This window comes from Podarcis pityusensis (assembly GCF_964106645.2).
Source record: "Podarcis pityusensis genome assembly, chromosome: 1".
Lineage (NCBI taxonomy): Eukaryota > Metazoa > Chordata > Lepidosauria > Squamata > Lacertidae > Podarcis > Podarcis pityusensis.
Genome location: NC_138028.1, coordinates 76,879,736 through 76,901,304, shown reverse-complemented (window position 1 = coordinate 76,901,304; position 21,569 = coordinate 76,879,736). Strand labels below are relative to the sequence as shown.

Below are 21,569 nucleotides of genomic sequence, written 5' to 3'. Positions count from 1 at the left end.
TTGACCTTTACTCGGAAGTAACTAAGGAGGCTTCCTCCCAAGCAAGCAGCACAGATTTACTGCCTTGATGTTTATCTGGGTAGATAATCAAATATAAATGGACAGAATTTTCTTCCTTTTAAGAACTGCGTGAGCTTTTTTTTTCTCTTGTTTTGCCTTGCTGTAGTAGTTATTGTAGTGGGAGGTTAAAATAAAACTTCCCATGCAGAAATTTCATTTGTACACAAGTATTCAAAGGTAGAGTATCCTTGTTTCATAATCTGAACATAAACATGGAAGTCTATTATCTCTTCTGCCTGCACCATAAATGCAGATTTCTGCATACATCTTACCCTGGGCTGGGTTTATTCCACACAAGTACAGAAGTGAAACAGAATGTGGTTCCTAAAAATCTCAAGCTTCCTATTTTCATTTTAAAGGAGGTTTCTAGCTATTATGTAGCAAACAAAGCTAGACAATAAATGCCGAAAGAAATCTCAGAAAAGGAGGAGTGGTTGAATCAGATTTTTAACAGGCACAAAGTGGGGGTTTGTGTCCAGTGCAGCTGCGCAGAAGTGAAGTGAATTATGCAATAAAATAAAATGATTTGTGCTGAATTTTTAACTTTACATTAGGCTCAGAGTATTCACGGTTCTGATTCATGTTTCATGGCTGGCTGCTTAATTGTTGCAGAAACAATATATTTTGTCAACACTTAGACCAAAATATTTTGTACCTGAGAAAATGCAATGCTTGGCAGTGTTAGATTGCCACTTACTTCCAATAGGACTAATTCTGAGTAGACTGGTTAGAATTGTGCTGTTACCTACTAATAATAGTAGTTTTTTAAACTATGGTGTGATACAAGTACAGGAAATCTCCCTTTTTCTAGCAGAGATATCAGATAATGCAGCCTAAGATCTTTCAGGACATTAATCACAGGGTGGGGCATATAATAGTCTGCAAAAGCCCTAAATAAAACCATACAGAGAACGAAGCAAAATTGTCACAGGGTATCATTGCAACAACTGTCTCCCATTTTCTCCCTCCCACCACTCTGCTATATATGAATACTTCCTCTTACCCAAACAGCATTGCTGGGACACTCTGTTCCCTGGAATGGTAGGAACAGTTCCTCTCACGCAGGGCCGGCACCCACTCCACTGCAATTGCTGACCAAACACTTTGCCTTGCAGGATCACAGTCCCAGCACAGAAGAAGCTACTCTTGCACATACACAGTTCAAGTACAATCCCCAAGGTCTCAATCACTGTAGTCTCCACATCCCTCCAGGACACTAAACCACCAGCACTCAGGTGCTTACTTTCAGCTCACATCTCCTCACCTGTTCAAGGACTTTGTGCTACAGCTGCTGCCTATTGCTCATTTGTTCTATAGGCTACTCTCCCACAGATACACAATCTTCTCCCGCACTCTGTTCCATACAGGCCCATCTTGTCACCAGCAAGGTGTGTGGTGGCTTTTAATGGGTAGGGAACATGGGTGTAGCCAGGATTTTTGTTAGGAGGGGGCAGGACTTCTGTTTTGGGGGGCAGAACCAACATGATTGGTCAGTTAAGTATTTCTATTGTTTTACTTGATTGGGGGGGCAGTTGCCCCTGCTTGTCTACGCCCATGGTAGGAGAGGAGATATGCAATTTACCCTTCCAGGTGCTCATGTGTGAGACTTTAAAAATCCCATCCTTGGTAGCAAAATTAGGAATTAGGCTGCAAAGTCTCCTTTGGTGCAAGTCCAGCTAACCAAGTAAGCTGGCTTCCCGTCTCTTACCCTGCTTAACAAAGAATAAGGCAACAACTTGTAAAGTAAGTTTAAAAATAAAATGTAATAACATTATAATAAAGCATTGGTTCACAGCAAAGGCTGCATTCAATGCTTGTCAAAGGACGAGAGGGACAGGAAGTACTATCTGCTCCTTCCTCTTTAGGCGAGGAGAAATTACATCACACAGAGCCAACTCTACTAACTGTATCTCTATGGTTTGAATATCTGCCTGTCAGCAATACAGCTCTGGGGCATTACTCCCTTCTCATGCTAACTAGCAATAATATGCATTTGTTAGGTTTAGTTGCTAATCTCCCATACTGTGGCAATCACACAGGGTCCCCGTTTAACGGTCTATTGATCCCTGTGCCACAACTGTGCTCACTTCCCCACTGCCACCAACCAGTTACTCTCTGGTAAAACACTGAGTCCAGTCAGCTGTTAAAAGTGAACCAAAAAAACCCCCCAAATTTATTTTACAAACATTAACAAGTTTATGATTTCTCAGATAATATTCCTGTCAGTATCTTAACTTTAGTTTCTTTACCAACCTATACCTTCTGGCTGATTATCTCAACTGTTTGACTGACTCCTCTTAACAAATTCTCTCACTCTCTCACGCCAAACTAGCCCAACCCACAGACTTATCTTCTCTGTCTCTTCTAACTCCAGACTGTCTTCTCAACAACTCTAACTCTAACTCACTCAAAACCCCCTCTGTGCTTAAACCTTATACACAGTTAACTCTGCCCCCTGGGTTCCCATTGGTTAGTCATTTTACAATTAGTTAACCCTTTCACTATGAACCCAGTGTGATGTCACACACATAGGAGGGCAAATGCCACACATACCATGTTCAGGATGCTGCTGGTTGTTCCTCTTTGAGCTGCCAACCTACTTGCTCTTGTATCCTTGCTAGCTTCTTGATAGACAGACAGCTTATGCATACAACAGGTGATGGGATTCTTCACATAGAACTGGAGCTTGTTCTTCTGCTGTCCATTGGGCAGTTGTCCAAGGCACAGGAGCCCTACTGGTGTGACAAGTTGAGAACCTTATGTGTTTTGTTTCCCGTTCCCTCTTTTAATATTTCCACCCCATACGCTGGCCTGATTTTGCTGCCTGTATTGTATCTTAAGTGGTAAGTGCCAGTATATATTTAGGGATCCCTTTGTCTCCTTTTAGCTAGCCTCAGCGTGGAACTCTAAGGATGGCAGGGTACTTAATGCTATCATGGCTCAGGGCCTGTGAGCACCTTCACTCTTACCTTACTCAGGTTCTGTGTACTGCAAGGGGTCTTGAACCTATGGCCCACCAGATATTGTCTGCCTCTGACACCCATCAGCCCCTGCCAGCATAGCCAATGACCAGGGATTATGAGAACTGTGGTCCAAAAACATCTGGAGGGCCACAGGTTCAACACCATTGGTGCAATGGTTACCAAGATTGTTGAGATACATGAAGATATCCACCCTTGAGATAAATTCTTCTCTTGCAGAGAAGGTGCATGTTCCTGGCATTCAAAAAGCAACCATAGCCCTGTTTAGTGGAGAGAGGGCGTAGCCCATGCATACCAGCCAATGTTCCTGTGCATGCTGTGCACACATGCTCCACTTCCAACCTTCTTGGGTTCAGTGGGATGGTCTGAAGGGGAATCTTAAGGATATTTGGGAACATATGCTTACAAACTGCCCTGTGAGAGGCAACACTGAGATTAAGATGGAGACTGACAACCAGTGCTACCTCCCTGGACTGGATGCAAGTAAGAAGGCAGGTAGGTGGGGGCTGACCAAGGACAGAATGATCTTGGTGGGGCAGTGCCCCATTTGTCCTAAAGGACCAACCTCAACTGGACTTCTGCCTATGTTCATCTATGGGATAATGCATGTGATAATACAGCTTGCCAGGGAAGAAAAGTAGAGATGGTGTGAGGAATTACACATTTCCATGTTCTAGATCATGTACAGCTTATTTCTCAGAATCCTTTGCATTTCCCTCATTCTTTACAGTTTCTGTGCTTCTCCTCTTTAGTCCTGAAGAGCAGAACTTAAAATTAAAACAAACAAACCCACCTGTAGACATCATTGTCCCCTTTTTCAGCAAGATTGTTTTGCCTTCAGCAAGGCTTTTCCCTCCTGGCACTCCCTTACTGGCCAGTCTCTCTTCATTAGGCAAGTTGTATCAGCAGCACATCACAGTGCTTAGTCTTCACAACTAGTATCGGCATGGGATTACAGAGGCCAGTCTGCTTTCATCAGGTGGGCTGCATCAGCAGAAGGTCACAATGGCCAGTCTTCAGGCCAGCAGTGTCATTATGAGATCACAATGGTCAGTCTTCAGGCCAGCAACATCATCACTGAGGACACAGTGGCCAGTCTGCCAGGCTTCCCTCAGGTGGGGAGCATCAGCACAAGGGCCTAACAGCCAGTCTCCTTTCTTCAGACATACCGCTGTGGTCCCTGAAGCAAGCACCCATAGTAATAACATGTGGAAATGTTACTCTCACATTCACACATTGTGGTTGGCAAAAAAAAAATAGGACCAGATGGGCACAGTTTCTTTGTCAATTAAGTGGGTATATACATGAGCATGTGGGCACAGTTTCTTTCTCTTACCAATATGATCAACCACAGTCTGTAGAGCACAATAGCTACCAGTTTCTCATATTGAAATGGACAGCTGAGTGTGGATGTAGCAGTTTGAGAGACAGTGTGGTGTAGTGGTTAAGAGCGGTAGTCTTGTAATCTGGTGTCTCCGCTCCTTCACATGCAGCTGCTGGGTGACCTTGGGCTAGTCACACTTCTCTGAAGTCTCTCAGCCTCACTCACCTCACAGAGTGTTTGTTGTGGGGGAGGGAGGGAAAGGAGAATGTTAGCCGCTTTGAGACTCCTTAGGGTAGTGGTAAAGTGGGATATCAAATCCAAACTCTTCTTTGTAGGACCCTGTGCTCCTCTAGACATTGCTTGACTCCAACTCCCATCATCCCTGACGGCAGGGCTGGAGCTCATGGGAGCTAGAGTCCCAACAACATCTGGACAACATCTGGACAATCACAGATTCCACCACCCCTGAGATTATAGAAAGCAAAGGGTTGAACACCTGGAGGCAGAGGCAGAAAGCAAGGTATGATACACAAGTACATAGGAGGACTTCATCTAACAGCAAGTGTCCCGATGCTTGATTAAAAGAGAAAGACTTGATGACAGATGGTGGGCAGAGGGAGGGGAATCAAGAGGAGAGGTGAAGTTGGGAGCACAGTGTGTGGACAGAATAATAATAATAATAATAATAATAATAATAATAATAATAATTTATTATTTATACCCCGCCCATCTGGCTGTGTTTCCCCAGCCACTCTGGATAGCTTCCAACAGAACACTAAAATACAATAACCTAGAATCATAGAATCATAGAGTTGGAAGAGACCACAAGGGCCATCGAGTCCAACCCCCTGCCAAGCAGAAAACACCATCAGAGCACTCCTGACATATGGTTGTCAAGCCTCTGCTTAAAGACCTCCAAAGAAGGAGACTCCACCACACTCCTTGGCAGCAATTAAACACCTACTTAACCTATTAAACATTAAAAGCTTCCCTAAACAGGGCTGCCTTCAGATGTCTTCTAAAATTTTGGTAGTTATTTTTCTCTTTGACATCAGGTGGGAGGGCGTTCCACAGGGCAGGTGCTACTGCTTGGTTCCCTGTAACTTGGCTTCTCGTAGTGAGGGAACCGCCAGAAGGCCCTCGGCGCTGGACCTCAGAGTCTGGGCAGAATGATGGAGGTGGAGACGCTCCTTCAGGTATACTGGACCGAGGCCGTTTAGGGCTTTAAAGGTCAGCACCAACACTTTGAATTGTGCTCGGAAACGTACTGGAAGCCAGCGTAGGTCTTTCAAGACCGGTGTTATATGGTCTCAGCGGCCGCTCCCAGTCACCAGTCTAGCTGACCGCATTCTGGATTAGTTGTAGTTTCCGGGTCACCTTCAAAGGTAGCCCCACATAGAGCTCATTGCAGTAGTCCAAGCGGGAGATAACCAGAGCATGCACCACTCTGCCGAGACAGTCTGCGGGCAGGTAGGGTCTCAGCCTGCTTATCAGATGGAGCTGATAAACAGCTGCCCTGGACACAGAATTGACCTGCACCTCCATGGACAGCTGTGAGTCCAGAATGACTCCCAGGCTGCGCACCTGCTTCTTCAGGGGCACAGTTACCCCATTCAGGACCAGGGTGTCCTCCACACCTGCCCGCCTCCTGTCCCCCCAAAACAGTACTTCTGTCTTGTCAGGATTCAACCTCAATCTGTTAACCGCCACCATCCTCCAACAGAAGTAGTGATGTTCACCCTGGGCATGGCAGCTCCTTGCTCAGAATCACAGGGCAACTCACAGAAGACCAGCAATGGAAAATAAATGTTCATGAACAACAGTAGCTAGGGAAAAGGGGGGAAACCAGAGATGCAGAAAAGCAAGCCAGCAAACTGGAAGAAGGAGAACATTAAAATGTAACATTTTTAAAAATGGCAATAAAAGTAAAAACAGCACCCAAGTAAAAGTAAGGCCTTCGATAGGGGCCTCATTGAGGAAGGAAACACAGCAGGAGGAAATTAAGAGACACTGAAGAGAGGAAATGGGCATCATGCCCTCCCCACACAGAATTATCAGCTGACAATATCCAAGCAAGGCTGTAATTGTTTTTACAGTCAGGGCCGTCTCTCCCTGGGGGTGCACGGGGTGCGGGGCACCCGGGTGCTGAATTCTGGGAGGCGCCAGGTGTCCACTCCTGAAGCCACCTAAGCTCTTATCCGCGCCTGGCGGTTGATCGCGGTCAATTGCTGGGTCATTTCCGTTCTCTTTTGCGGAAAAGTTGCAGAATCAATGTATTCTATGGCACCCCCTAGTGGTATCTTTCATTTTCGCATGATCACAAAAACTGAAGATGGAGCTATCACTGCCGCTTTTTATTTTTTCATGTTAGCAGTTTTTGCTTTTTCCTTCCTTAAAACCTCAACAACTTTGACGTGCCTCCCCAAATTGGGGGCAGTGGGTGCACCCCAGTGGTGCATTTGCTAAAGATGGCCCTGTTTACAGTGGCCCTACCCTAACCACTTTGGGTATTCCCAGTAAGTGGTATCACCATCAAACGAAGCTCACAGGGTCTACCTAATGTGTTTGCAATTATCATTCATTCATTAATTCATTCATTCTAGTTTTCCTTTCAGTCTCATAGCAGTGTAGGAAATAAAAGTTGTTGAGCTTTTTTTTGAAAATCAAAGTTGTTGAGCTTCTCTTGGGAAATCAAGGGTAAAAATACCCTGTAAATAGGATATTGTGGGGGACAAGCTTCTGCTTGGGAGGGCAGAACCTCAGATAATTGAGTACTTTCAATGCTTTTCAATAATATTTGTAGGTGTGGGGCAGCGCTGATTTATATATCTGAAAAGTATAAATAAATTTATTTTTTAAAAAATAGTTTTGGTCAATGCAATACTAAAATGAAAGTGACCAATTTTGTTTTAGTTATGCATTAATTAAAACAAAACACTTCTCTTATTGCTAAGACTCAGCCTTTCCTCTGTTGTGCAATGACTTACACACTAGTCCCAAATGCTCTGAATATTTGCCCATTGACCCCAAGATATCTAAGGGCAATTTCAGATGTCGGTTTGACAGTTTGTCTGCTGAATGCCAGTAAAAAGCTAAGAGCTTATCTTTCTCCTGCCTGCTGCATCTCTCACGTGGTTGTATTATAAGCCTGTTGAACTCAAGTGGCCTTACTTCTGAGTAGGCATATATAGGATTGCACTGTAAGGCGGCCCTTCTCTCACTTTCCTGGGAGTAAGTGCCGTTGGACTCAGTAAGACTTACTTCTGAGTAGAAATACTTGAACACGCGTTTGCTTTTTTAAAAAATTGTGGGTCTGACTTTTGAGTAGACATGTGTGAGACTGCGCCCGCGTCATTAACCCGAGAGCCAACGCCTACGTGCGGCATCTTTCCATCCTACGCAAGCTAATTTTGGGGAACCCCCCCCCCCGGGATTTCCACGGGGCGCCTCTCCCGCCGGCCCTTTCTGCCTGAGGCTGCGCTGAGCCCCGTCGCCCATTCCTTCCTCCGCACACGAGGTGGCGCTTCGAGGCCCCGTCTGGCAGCCGTCGGGCTGGGCTGGGAGGCGACGGAGCCGAAGCGTCGCGCTTGCGCTCAGGAGCAGCGGCGGCGGCGTGGGCGGAGAGGCGGCTTCAGAGGCTAAAGGTCCTCAGAGCGAGTAGCGGCGGTGGCAGCAGCAGCAGGAGCAGCAGCAGCGGCCGCGGGAGCCTTCGCTTTGTCGCCAAGATGCCGGCTGTGTCGAAGGGGGACGGGATGCGCGGGCTGGCCGTCTTCATCTCCGACATCAGGAACTGTAAGCGCGGCAGCCCCGGACGAGGAGGAACTGGGGGCGGGGGGTCCCCCGTTGCGCTGGTAGTGGGGAGAGGAAAGGGAGGTCACTTGGGCAGGGGCCGTTAGCTATGGGGAGAAGCGGGAGGTGGGGAGGTATCTGGGGGGCCGGGGCTGCCTCTGTCGGGCGGGGCTCCCGGGGGACTCCCCGGCTCGCCCGAGTCTTGCAGTGACTTGCGGTTCCTTTTCCTAGGGAAGAGATCCTCGGCTCAGTATTGCGGAAGGCGGGGGGGGGGGGAGCGGCGTTCCTTCTCCGTAGGGCTGGGGCGGCGTGAACTCGGATTCCTCCAGCTAGGAGGGGCCCTGTTTACAAGGCTTGCGGACGTGTGTGTGTGGAGGGGTGGGGGGAGATGAGGGCATGCCTGTCAGACAGGGTTGCATTGGGATCCTTTGCAGAAGAGAGTGAAGCGGCTTGTTTGCATGTGATAGCGTGGCTGTTCAGGAAGGGGGGATGGGGGGAGGAATTGTGGGGGTCAAGATCCTGGATCCCCTTCTCCCTTAAAATGATCTGGTTGGCTGGCTGGCTTGCTCGCACGCTCACGGAAATCCCTAGTTGTCGTTTCTGAAATAGCCTTAGAGCTATGGTGGTGCTAATCCTGTATATTTTGATTTGGAAATCTGGGCTGGGCTGAATCAGTCTCGCCGGTCGGCTGCCTGTATAAAAGGCGCAGAGAGCCAAGCTATGTGCCAGTTCACATCCTGGAAAATGGGTCCTAAGGAAAGGTGCAAATGTTTCCTAATTTGGGTGGGGAGAAAGTAGGAGAGGCGAGGAAAGAAATACACTGGGACCAGTAGGCTGGAGGTAAACATGAGTATTGGAAGCGAAAAAGGCAGCTGGTGTAGGGAAGGAAGTATCCCCCCCCCCCGGAAGTCTATGTATGAACCAAGAAACTTACTCCAGTATTATGAATATGCCTGTTAGTGGTGTCTTGTGTGCAGGAAAGCACAAAGCAGTAGGGCAGGTACAGTAAGAGAAGCTTTGGCTTCTTTAGTTCCAGCTCTTGTCAAAAATGTGGGTTTTTTTAAAAGCTGTCTCCCTAAAAATGGCCACTAGCCTCACACGCTAGAATCTCTTGCTTTTTAAATCACTTACAATATGTATGTGCTGAAAACGTGTACTGAATAGCTTCCACTGGCCTACTGAAATGTGATCCATTTTAGAATAACCAAATGTAGCTGAGTTGGCCTGCCCCCAAACACATTTGTTGCCTAAATGACTGTTTTAATTCCAAAACAATAACAGTTGGAATGGCACAGGCTGAATTGCATGCATTTAGAAGGCAAGTTAGTTAAATTGGTACAGTTTCTGTGTCTAGATAAGCCTGCAGTCATCTGAGGTTTTTGCAAATTCCCTGCTGCGTCCTAATCTTCTTTTGGCAGTGTGGCCACTGTCTTCAGGAGATACTTAAGAGCAAAGCTGGAGAGGCCTGTCTAAACTGGTGAACTGGCCAGTGTTAATCTTAAGAACTAATGGCCTGGTGTAGGTATGCCAGCACACACTCCACAGATACAGTATTTCCAACTTTGAGGAGAAAATTCTGTATGTTGCCTGTCAGAGATTACTGATGCTGCACAAATCTGTGTATAAATATTATTGTTGCTAGAAAGAAGTTACCTGGCTCCAGGTGAAGGTAAAGGGACCCCTGACCATTAGGTCCCGTCGTGACCGAATCTGGGGTTGTGGTGCTCATCTCGCTTTATTGGCCGAGGGAGCCGGCGTACAGCTTCTGGGTCATGTGGCCAGCATGACTGAGCCGCTTCTGGCGAACCAGAGCAGTGCACGGAAACGCCTTTTACCTTCCTGCCGGAGCGGTACCTATTTATCTACTTGCACTTTGACGTGCTTTCGAACTGCTAGGTTGGCAGGAGCAGGGATCGAGCAACGGGAGCTCACCCCGTAGCAGGGATTTGAACTGCCAACCTTCTGATCGGCAGGTCCTAGGCTCTGTGGTTTAACCCACAGCGCCACCCGCGTCCAGGTACCTTAGAGTTATCTTTTAGTAACCTGGATGAAAAGGGGTGATTTGATTCCTAGGGTGCTTCAAGAGAAGGCATCTCCTCCATTACCCTAAGGCCAAATCAGGATGTACAACATGAAGTGTATCAAAGTAGAAGTACTTCTAGCACAGGAGTGTCACATAATGATGCCTGGCTATGTACTACTAGTTGATTTATTATTATTAGGGCAGTTCACAAGATTTTTAAAAAAAATATCCTTATATTCCACTTATATTAGCTGTTTCTGTAACAGAGTTTGCCACAGCTTCCATTTGACTGTGGGTATTATGCACACTGAATCAACATACCCATCACCTGCAGAAAATAAAAATACTAACGTTGCTGTGGGAAACCACTGTTCAAAAGTGACCTTTCAGTCACTGAGCATATTGATGTTGGTTATGCTCTAGTGCTAGAGTACAATTGAGAGCTATTGCCCAAATACCCAGTTTGAAGAAGCTTGTCTGCCCAGCCTGATACACAGCTTAGCTGCATTTTCATTTGTCAGTGCAGTTCTTGTTATACCTATTTGGAAGAAATTCCTCTTGACCTGCAGATGTAATAGACATAGTAGCACTTCAGTGAAACTTCCTTGTATATTTTGTGTGTATGTGTTGAGAAAATTGTCTCTTATCCTGCATACTAAGTGGAAATATATTGAGCTATTGGAATAAAATTATCAAAATGCTTATGTTGCCAACATGAATTCTTCATGTACAGCAGTTTTTTCCCCCTGAGGGGGATTACTTGAAGAAATGTTTCATAACCCTATAGTAAAGCTCATGTTCTGGGATCCATGTCCTGTGTTCTGTATTTTGACAGGCAGAGGGGAAGAGGCAGTGTTGAGTCAGACCACTGGATCGGCATTAAATTTTGACTTTATGCAGATCTGATGGTCTGACTCACCACTGCCTGTCAAATTGCAGCAGCAGGACATGAATCCAATATGATTAGCTCAACTGTAAGATTCCTTCATGCCCCCAACATATAAAAATAAAAGCTTAAAGGTTTATAGTAACCCATTCCTTTAAGCAGAACATTTAAAATGCACATTTCAGCTACTTAATGCCTGGGGAGGGAAAGTGTCAAATTGGTTGTGTCTCCCATCTTCTGTATTGATTTAAAATAGCCTTTAGATCACAACAAAAATCACACTGCACCTATGTGATGGGAAGCAGTAAAAATAATAACCTGCAGTGATTGTAAACTGGGAGAGGACAAATTTTTGTGGGCTTTTATTTTTAAATACAGTGGTACCTCGGGTTAAGAACTTAATTCATTCTTGAGGTCTGTTCTTAACCTGAAACTGTTCTTAACATGAAGCACCACTTTAGCTAATGGGGCTTCCTGCTGCTGCCGCCGCTCTGCTGCTGCACGATTTCTGTTCTCATCCTGAAGCAAAGTTCTTAACCCGAGGTACTATTTCTGGGTTAGCGGAGTCTGTAACCTGAAGCGTCTGTAACCTGAACATCTGAACATACCTTTCTCCTACTGAACCTGGTTCTTCATTTCTGTTCCTGCTAGTCAACTTCAATAGCTCTATGTAATCCATTCATTCCTGAAGTTCCTGAGGCCCTGCTCCAAGCATCCCTTCTAAATGGAAGTGTGGAGGGTAACTGCTACAGGAGAGGACATTCTTGGTAGTGATGCCCTGGTTTTATATCTGCCTCCCCAGAGGGATTCACCTGGTGCTACCTTGATGGTCTTCTCAATGCTAGGTCAAGGCCTTTATATCCACAGAGTCTTTTCCTCTGGAAAGGATGCTTGTAATTGATGTGCACGTAAGCAGCATGTTCCGAGCTCTTGCTTCATGCCTTTGTGGAATACAGTATATAACCAATATACTAAGTAAAATACCTCTATTAAATCTAGATGTTATTAATGATATTAAAAATGTGTAATACGCTGAGGCTTGCGATTAATGCTGCAGTCCAATGTGGTGATGGGCATAATATAAAAGAGGGGGGAAATGTGTGTCTTAAACAGAAAAAGGCTTTTTCTTGTGTTGCTTTGACTTTCAGTTCAGCTAATTTCAGCAACACTGATGGGTTTTGCAAGCGGAAAACAAACCACTCCATGTACTCAGTGGTGTGTTTATATAATCAAGGATTTGGTGGCTGACGTCCTGAAATGATATCCCCTGTTGATCAAGACACACAATTAATTCCACATTGTTCCATACACACTTCTTTGTCACTGTGGGCACCTTCTGCACACCATAATTAAGCACTTCCAGCTGACTGCAGAGAAGGCTGGCAATGCTTGTTTGTAACATCTGAGGCTCTGCTATGTCTGTGGCGAATTCTGAATTATCTTCCTGCCTTTTTACGTGACATATCAGGGTAACTATTGCTTATGCAGTAGACATAAATCATAGGGCACAAGTGACAGTTAGAGGAGGAGCTGAAGGCAGCTTTATAGTGTTTCCAGCTTTGGGTGGTATAAAACTATTGGGAACTAATAATTTTACACCTGTCTTGGGCCTCTGATTATCCCTAAAAGGGTAGGTAAAGTAACCTTGTTGTTAAAACTTGACGGCATTACCTTGCCTTTCTGTTAATGGTGCTCGTACAGAGTGGGGCAGCAGTTGCTCTCAGTAGGAAGTCCGGGAATATTCCAAAGAAACCTTATTCAGAACCCAGCTTTTTCTCTAAACACTGTAGTACCTGAAGTTGCAGCACTCACTAGGCACCACTGCTTATGATGTCCTCCCTTAGAGACTTCTCTGTAAGGCTCCCATGATGCATTGGCAGGTCCAATCCAGCTTTTGTGAGTAATTGGTGCAAATTGATAAAGGATTAGAATAATATTCACTGATCTCCCACTCCCTACAAGAACTCTAGTAGGTGCATTCTGGGCCAGTTGACTTTTTCCAGGTTGGCCTTAAGTAGCCCTACACAGATTGCATCTTGGTAATCTGCACTAAAGGGCACAGATGTCTGGGCCTAGGTCCAACCTCTCCAAATCAGAGCACAGTTGGCAAATCGGCTGAAGTTGTAAAATGTCTGTTTGACACTCTGATTTCTGTCAGTTCCTGCTTTGCCCACAGTGTTTCTGAATGTTGAGTATGGGGAGAGAAAGCTGTATGGTTTTATCTGCCTGTCAGTGAAAGAGGCATGCCTCTGCAAAACCTGTTTGTTGAAGTGCTCTGCCCTTGTGGCCCATGCAAAAAAGAGAGTAGCACAAGAATAACTTCACTGATGTGCTGTTGGTTAAAGTGCGTCTTCCTCAAAGTTGCCTCCATCTGAGGAAGAGAGGGGAACTAGCCCCATTGTATATCGGGGGTGTGTGTGTGTGTGTGTGTGTGTGTGTGTGTGTGTGGAGAGAGAGAGAGAGTCTCTTCCTTTAAATTCCTGAGAGTTTACCTTAGTGAAGACCTCACTTGGAAAAACAATATAACTCAGGTGGTTAGGAAGGCCCAACAGAGACTCCATTTTCTCAGGGTCCTGCGAAAGAATAATGTTAAACAACAATTGATGACCTCCTTTTACTGGTCCACAATAGAAAGTGTCCTCTCATATTGTATCACAGTGTGGTACGTTGGCTTGACAGCCATGGACAGAAAGTCTTTACAGAGGGTGGTGAACACAGCACATGATATCATGGGCTGTTCCCTGAGCCCACTAGATGACATCGCAAGGGATTGTTGCCTTAGGAGAGCGAGAAAAATTCTCAGGGACGATTCACACCCCGGCCAGCACCTCTTTAATCTTCTACCCTCGCGCAGGAGATAAAGAAGTATAATCAGTCATACCAACAGGCTAAAAAACAGTTTCTATCCATGGGCTCTTAGGCTGCTGAACGGAAAATAATATAGTGCAACTGACTTTCAGGGTTGGTGTGTTGTGTGACAAGCACACTGGGTGCAATGAGATTGAGTGTTTGTGTGGGGAGGAGGGAGGCTCGGTTAATTTCATTGTACACAGGTTGTACGTTGACAATAAAGCTATTATTATTATAATCTGTAGAAAACTCAAATCAAATAGCCCCCTATAATTTGTATGTACGTATACTTGGGCTCTCTGTGCATACTTCTCTTCTCCTTTTCTATACTTTGTTTGATTCTTGCAGTGGCTCTACTTGGAAATGGCCGTGGCTGGAGATAGAAATCAGATGAACCCCTTGCAAACTCTTCAAGGCATAGTGCTGTAAAGTTCCAAGTGGAGCCAACATCAGTATTGATGTCATTAAAACAAAACACTTGGTCCAATCCAAGGCCCTGTATTTCTGTATGTTGTGTGGGACAATAATGCAATGAATATGACTTATTCCTCTCAGGTAGCCATGTCAAGTTTGTACAATTCCTTACTGCAAGCTTTGGTAAATTGCCTCCTTGAGCATTAGCAGCTTCCTTGCTGGAGAAGGAGCCCCCCAAAGTGCTGATTGGTTATGCTAAAGCAGGCATGGCCAAACTTGGCCCTCCAGATGTTTTGGGACTACAATTCCCATCATCCCTGACCACTGGTTCTGTTAGTTAGGGATGATGGGAGTTGTAGTCCTAAAACATCTGGAGGGCCAAGTTTGGCCATGCCTGCGCTAAAGCAAACAAGGCCGGCCAGAACATAAGTATTGTTCAATGTCACTATGTTAAAAATTAAATTAAAAAGTTGGTGGTAGGGTGATGGTGGCAAGCAACATTCTTAGTTGTCCAGCAAATTGTTGGAAAACACAAAAGGCAGAAACACTATCCCTTGATGAAAGATGTGGCTGCCGGGAGTCGGGAGGATGGTGTAAGATTAGTACAAAATAGTTCTTCAGTTTTCCTCTTCCATCTTGATTTAAAGGTATACATGGCAAAAGGTGAAAGGAGGAGGGAGGGCCTTTTTCTTACTCCTAAGGAGGTACTTCAATGCACATCTCTTTATAGATTTCTTTTTGGGGAGGGGGCAATGTAAAGTCTATCTCTTTAAATCTGCTCCTGAGGAATTGGGATACTTTGATTGGGTGTAGTCTGTCCAAATAAGCCTCCTCTTGATTTAAATGGAATGTAGGTGGTGTTTCTATTCCCACTTTCCTGAAAGTAAGTACCGCTGAACTCTGACTGTATAGTGTTGTGCTGTCAAATGCTTTTATTTTGCTAGATTGCTTCTGAAATTGTATGTTGCTGCTATCTTCATTGCAGTTGTTTGTTTGTTTTGTGTGTGTATTTTTTTAAAAAAATATGAAATTTCTAAGTTGCCTCAAGTTTTGGAGGAGTGAGGTATAAATGGAATCCTGCAGTTAGGGGATCCAGTGATGTGTTAACAAAGTTCTGCAATGGTGTATTCTGCCCTATTTTTGTACTGCATTTAGTTGTGTCTCCTTGAAAAGCAGCTCCTGAGATTATGGGACAAGGGAGAACTGGCAGAAATGGAGGGGTGGCTTTTGGTCAAGCAAGAAACTCTCTGGATCCCAGACGTAATGTATTCAAGTTGAAAAACAACACGATGAACTCTTCCTCTCTTTTTACAGTAAAAAAGGTGTTATAAGTCATTGGCTACTATTGAAAATGGTCGTTATCTAGCTATGTGAAGGCTTGATTCCCCTGCCCTTTTGCAGTTGATTGTATTTGCACTACTGAGTTGCCAAATCCTTATGGAGGGAAATGTATGTGGTTGTAGACTGTCAAGTATTTTGTTCTATATCAGCTACTTTGCTTATTTCTGATCTTGCATCTACATCCTTATTAAATAGGCCACCTTAGAAATAGTAATTAAATCAAACTTTGTGTGTACGTACAACCGAAAGATTTTTTACTTGACTGGCAACTGTGTGATATGTTTAAGTAAATGTGTTTTGTCAAGTAGTATTAGCATAAACATGGATGTTGCTCCAGAAAGGTATCTTCCTTTCCTCTCCTCTACTCCCAAATTATATTCTCTTTGAGGCAGCCAAAGCAACAACAGTCAATGATTGGTTTCAGTGTTTTTCTCCTTGCCTTGCTCCATTAAAAAGCAATTTTAATAAAGTAAGTTTGTGGCTAAAATGGATAGTTCAGTAAATGAGGCATTTTGGATATATGGAAAACATAGATTATGCACCAGTTTATCACTGTTGAGCAATCGGGACTCACAGACAGCTGGTTTTGAAGACAACTCTCGCTGAGGTAATGGCTGCCATGATGACCATGGAGCTGTCCCAACAAGTCACTGGCCCAACGCATGTGGCAGGCGACATACAGGACTTTGTATCCTTAACTGGGTAGGAAGAGAATAATATGAAAGTGGAGGATATTGACACTCGTCCCTTGTCATGGTTGGATCACGTCCTGTTGAGATTTTGGCTTTCAGCACCTTTCCCCCTCTACAAAGGCAGGAGACCTATTAGGATAGTCCACTCTCAGGGTGATAGAGCCAATGGGTTTCCAGACAGCTTTGGGGTATTTTCCAGCTGATCTGACTGGTGTTCATGTTGAACCTCTGGCTGATGTCTGGAACATGGGAATGGCTGTTGACACAATGTTCCTGAGCTCCCTCTTGCATTTTGTGGAGCCTCCTTGGCTCCCTGGTATATTCCAGAGCTTAGGGCGAGGAAACAAGCTGGGAGGTGGTTCAAACGTGACTTGAAGAAAACTCTGTTCAAATGCAATCAAACATTACTGAGGGCTCATCACTGAGCCTTCTAGTGGCAGTGGAGGCAGCAAAGAAGGCATTCTTTGCTTCCTTCATTGCAGCCTCATTGTGTCATGTGGCACAGCTTTTCTGGGTAGTGTGGGGCTTCTTACAGTCTGGCCTGAAGGAGGTGGCAGAACTGATAGTAGCTCACTGTGACTTGTTTGCAATGTGTTTTGAGAATAAAATTGCTTGCATCCACCAGGATCTTGATTCCATTATTACAGCAAATGAACCTCAAGGGGTGTTTAGAGCACTGTCTAGTCCTGTTGCGTTGGGTGAGTTTTAGTTGGTAAGGCTTGAAGATGTGAACAAGGTGCTTGGATCTGTCTGGATGACGACTTGCGTTCTGGACCCTTGCCCCTCTTGGCTCATAAAAACTACCAGAGAAGGGTCAGGGAGGTGATTAATGCCTCCCTGCAAGAAAGGGTGGTTCTTGGCTGCTTGAAGGAGGCCGTAGTAAAACCACTCCTCAAGAAATCCTCCCTGGATCCAGAAAATCTAAGGAATTACTGGTCAATGGCAAATTTCCTCTTTTGGAGCAAGGTTCTTGAGTGGGTGGACCAGATCCAGACGCTCTTGGAGGAACCTGATTTTGTAGGTCTGTTTCAGTTGGGGTTTAGGCCGAGTTTTGGCACAGAAACTGCTTTTGTAGCCCTCGTATGATGATGTCTGTTGGGAGAGACACGGGAAATGTGCCCCTGTTCATTCCCCTTGACCTCTCAGCGGCTTTCAATACCATCAACCATGGTATCCTTCTGGAGCACCAAATCCTTTATGGTGATTCTGGTCCTGCTTGTATGGTTGTTTCTGCAGAGTGATGCTTGGAGAGTGCTCTTCTGCCCCCATGGAGCCTTCAATGTGGGGTTCCTCAGGATTTGATTTTATCCTCTATGCTGTTTAGCGTGTACATAAAGCTGCTGAGTGGGATTATCTGTAATTTTGGAGTACATTGTCAGCAATTTACTGATGACACACAGCTCTACTTCTCCTTTATATCTGCTGGTGTGGCAGTGAATGTGCTGGACTGCTGTCTTGCCTTGGTAATGGACTGAATGAGAGCCAACCAACTGAAATTCAATATAGATAAGACTGAGGTGCTGTTAGTGGGTGATTCCCTGCTTGAGGTTCAGGTGGCCTCAGTGGTGCAGAGTGCCATCCATCAGCTTTGGCTGGTGGCCCAGCTGCGTCCCTCTCTGGACAGGGACAGCCTAACTTCTGTTGTCAAACATCTCAGGACCACAATACCTCAAGAACTGCCTCACCCCATATGAACCAACCTGGGACCTGTGATCATCATTTGAGACCCTTTTTCATTTGTCTCTTTGTGAGGGGTCTGGAGGGTGACAACATAAGAATGGGCTTTTTCTGTGGTGGCTCCCTGTTTGTGGAATGCTCTCCCCAGGGAGGCTCACCTTAGGTGCTAGGTGAAAATGTTTCTCTATAACTAGCCCTTTGACTAATTAACTTTCTATGCCCTTTTAAATGGGAGGTTGGATATTGGTTTGTTTTTGTTTTACTATGTATTTTGTGTTCTCTTTTTGTATTTTTATGTTATGAACCGCCCTGTGCTCTCTGGATGAAGGGTGGTTTACAAATTTAATAAAGAATAATATAAATGAAAATAGTGTGTTTTGTAAGGAACCTATGGTGCGTAAGAAAAATAGCTATAGTGACATGATAGAAGGACAAAACACTTCATACAAGTAAGCAATGCCTTAAAATATAGTAAAAAGGATAAATGGTACTTGGTAAGAATAGAGAATATACATAATAGCATAAACTTGTACAGAACCGGGTTTTCTTTATCCAGTATTGGAGAGCAGAGCACTTTGTAGGAGTGATGCAACCATACTATTCGGTAGAATTTTGGAACATTTTAACTAAATACCCTACACTAGTGAGCTAATTCTAGCTCTAAATGCATCATGGTTTTTCTTTGATCTTGTTTGATCGGATGCTACCCTTGACCTCGTACGAAGGGCAGCAAAACTAAATATTTATACTGGGGAAGCCATTTAGTCAGCATTCTCTTCTTGTTAGGTTGATCTCCTGAAGTGGATTGACTTAGCTTTTTTTTAACCCTCTTGCTAGACTTGGCCTGAACTCTGGCAGTTTTGTTGTTGCCTCTTAGTTCTGGGTGGGGAGTCACTAAACAGTTTTGCAGTGTTTTATGACTAGCACAAACTGCAGCTTTTTGTGGCTTTTGCCATGTTATAACTGGTTTGTTATATTTATATTTTTCATTTCTGCTATTTAATTTTCATTTAGAGGAAAACACTAAAGTGGCATTTAGCATATTAAAACAATACAACACTTTATTTATATTACGGTAAATACTTATAGACCACAGAGTGGCTGGGGAAACACAACCAGATGGCCAGGGAATAATAATAATAATAATAATAATAGCATTACTAGGTAACATAGCAATAAAATATTGCAAATAAAAGCATCCCCCCCCAAAGAGGAGTAAAATACTGTTAATCTGTCTGGGAAGCCCTGTTACAAATAGGAGTTTTTGGCAACCTCTCTTGGGCAACCGACCCTGCTCTTATCTCCTGAATAAACCTCTGAGCATTTAGGAATTTTCTGGATTCCAAAAGTCTCCAGCAGTAAGCCAACCAAATAGTCATCCCACCCCACCTGGCATCCCTGCAGAGTTTTCTTCCCAAACCTCCCTAGAAAGTGGTCTGATCATGACAATTGGTTTATACAACCCTGCTGTATTCAGACCACACCCCTCATCCTCTGAGACCAAATCCATGTTACGTCCTGCTCTGTGTGTTGGGCCAGTGACCAGCTGAGACAGCCCAGTGGAGTGGGGGCCGGGTAGGCAAAGCTAAGTCAGTTCAGCTCTGCCCACTTTATCCACTCAGATCTCAGTAGTGCGCGCCAGGCCAGTTCCCTCATCCCCAAGTCATGGATGAGTGAGATCTTAATATGGACCAAGCGGGAATTCAGAACCACCAGTGTAGGGGAGCACAGTGGAATCTGCTCTTGGGAAAGGGGGTGGAGAAGGGAACAAGGCACAAACCATTGAAATTTCACCTTCCACAATGACCCACCCCTACACTGTTGCCATATTTCCCTCTGCTTGATACTCACCACTAGAATGATGAATAAACAGCAAGAACATCAGGAATTGGTACTGTCAGGAAACACTGGAGTTTTCATATGCCAACAGACACACTTCACTCTAAGCAAGTGACATTGATGGGAACTGTGTGTGTGTGTTGTGGTGTTTGTGGCAATCTGGAAAGGTGGACTTGTATATCACACTGATTTTTCACTTGTGTTCTGGGCCACTAAGTGACCCAGAACAGTACCAGCGGCCAGCGCTGTGAACAGCTTCCCAGGGGCCTGTGGTCTTAAAAATAGCTTTCCCCCTCCAAGGCTTGGTTGAACATAGCATTTGAAGTTAATTGTGCAAAAAAGAGAACCCTCTAAGGGTAAGCACATTTTTTAAAAAAAGGAGAGAGGGAAGTATAGCTCCACTGTAAACCTGGTAGCTTTATTTTTATTTTATTTTTTGTCCTGCAGCCTTGCTGATTTAGGCTTGAACACTGAATTTTGGCTGAACTGAGCTGTCATGAATTTCTCCACACTTATTAGCTTGTTGTTAAAAAGGGATTGGCCATCTGTAACAAAAACAAGAGGAAGCTCTGTGGTGCAGTAATCTGCAGGGAGCACATCACAAAGATAATCCTCTGCTGCTGAGAACAAATAAGGCAAAATAAACCACAAAGGCGTGAGGGAATGACTTGTCGATCAGACTTCGGAGAATGTTATTTCTAAAATTAACAAAGTAGGCTTGAATAAAGAAGAAAGTTGGGGTTATCACTTGTGTACTACATGAATTGGAATTGGAGGAAGTGCTGTGTTTAATAGCTGCAAGAGCCAGACTTGTTTGGAAGGACCTGTTTCCCCCCCCTGTTTTGTGTTTCTTTGTGTGTGCATGCAGTGACTGGTTTGTGCTATGAAGCCTAGGACCCTCGTACCTACGGGACCGCCTCTCCCGGTATGCCCCATGGAGAGCCTCAAGGTCCATAAATAACAACATCCTAGTGGTCCCAGGCCCTAAGGAAGTTAGATTGGCTTCAACCAGAGCCAGGGCCTTTTCAACTCTGGCTCCGGCCTGGTGGAACGCTCTGCCTCATGAGACCAGGGCCCTGCAGGATCTGATTTCTTTCCGCAGGGCCTGTAAGACAGAGTTGTTCCGCCTGGCCTTTGGCTTGGAGCCAATTTGATTCCCTCCCTCCCTCTCTTTCATTTTTCTTTTCCTTCTCCTCCTGCGATGAGGCTACATTTTAATATTTTAATGTTCCATTATTTTAATGTTGTATTTTATTTTTGTTTTTAAGTTGTAATCATTCATCTTGTTTTTATTATTGCTTGTAAGCCGCTCTGAGCCCGGCCTTGGCTGGGGAGGGTGGGGTATAAATAAAATATTATTATTATTATTATTATTACCAAAAGGACTTTAAAGTGGGTGGGAAGAAACCTTCTCGCAAAACCTTTCCCATGAAGGTGATTCTCAGGGACGGTATGCAACAGTTTGGCCCCTCATCCCTGCTTCACCATTCCCTCTTCTGTCAATATTTAGACTTGTGAGTGATATTTCTTAGGTAGCCATAAGAGAGGACCCCAAGGTTTGTGGATGTGCCAAATATATTTCCCATATTTTTCCAAATATATCCCCCCCCATATATTATGGAAAACCCTAAGGTGGGCAGGCTTTATGTTTCAGGATCCACTGATTTTATATTTATTTTATATTTTTATTTTA

At 44.6% G+C, this 21,569-nt stretch overlaps 2 protein-coding genes across 23 annotated transcripts in view; one reads left to right on the top strand and one right to left on the bottom strand.

Moving 5' to 3' along the window:
- Positions 1-4,008, bottom strand: part of CHID1 (chitinase domain containing 1) — a 142,350-nt gene extending 138,342 nt beyond the window's left edge. For 12 of the 18 annotated variants that reach the window (XM_081011363.1, XM_081011366.1, XM_081011364.1 and 9 more), the window contains exons 1-2: positions 3,835-4,008; positions 2,614-2,795 (exon numbers count right to left, since the gene is read on the bottom strand). In XM_081011363.1, the coding sequence (XP_080867489.1) occupies positions 2,614-2,795; positions 3,835-3,847 (195 nt within the window). In that variant the 5' untranslated portion in view covers positions 3,848-4,008. The remainder of the gene's footprint in view (positions 1-2,613; positions 2,796-3,834) is intronic. The other 6 variants (XM_081011357.1, XM_081011359.1, XM_081011360.1 and 3 more) reach the window with 4 other exon arrangements.
- AP2A2 (adaptor related protein complex 2 subunit alpha 2) overlaps positions 1-21,569 on the top strand; it is a 91,867-nt gene that overhangs the window by 25,818 nt on the left and 44,480 nt on the right. For 2 of the 5 annotated variants that reach the window (XM_081011263.1, XM_081011264.1), the window contains exon 1: positions 7,968-8,157. In XM_081011263.1, coding sequence (XP_080867389.1) covers positions 8,091-8,157 — 67 coding nt within the window. In that variant the 5' untranslated portion in view covers positions 7,968-8,090. Of the gene's footprint in view, positions 1-7,966; positions 8,158-21,569 lie in introns of those variants that run through there. The other 3 variants (XM_081011261.1, XM_081011262.1, XM_081011265.1) reach the window with 3 other exon arrangements.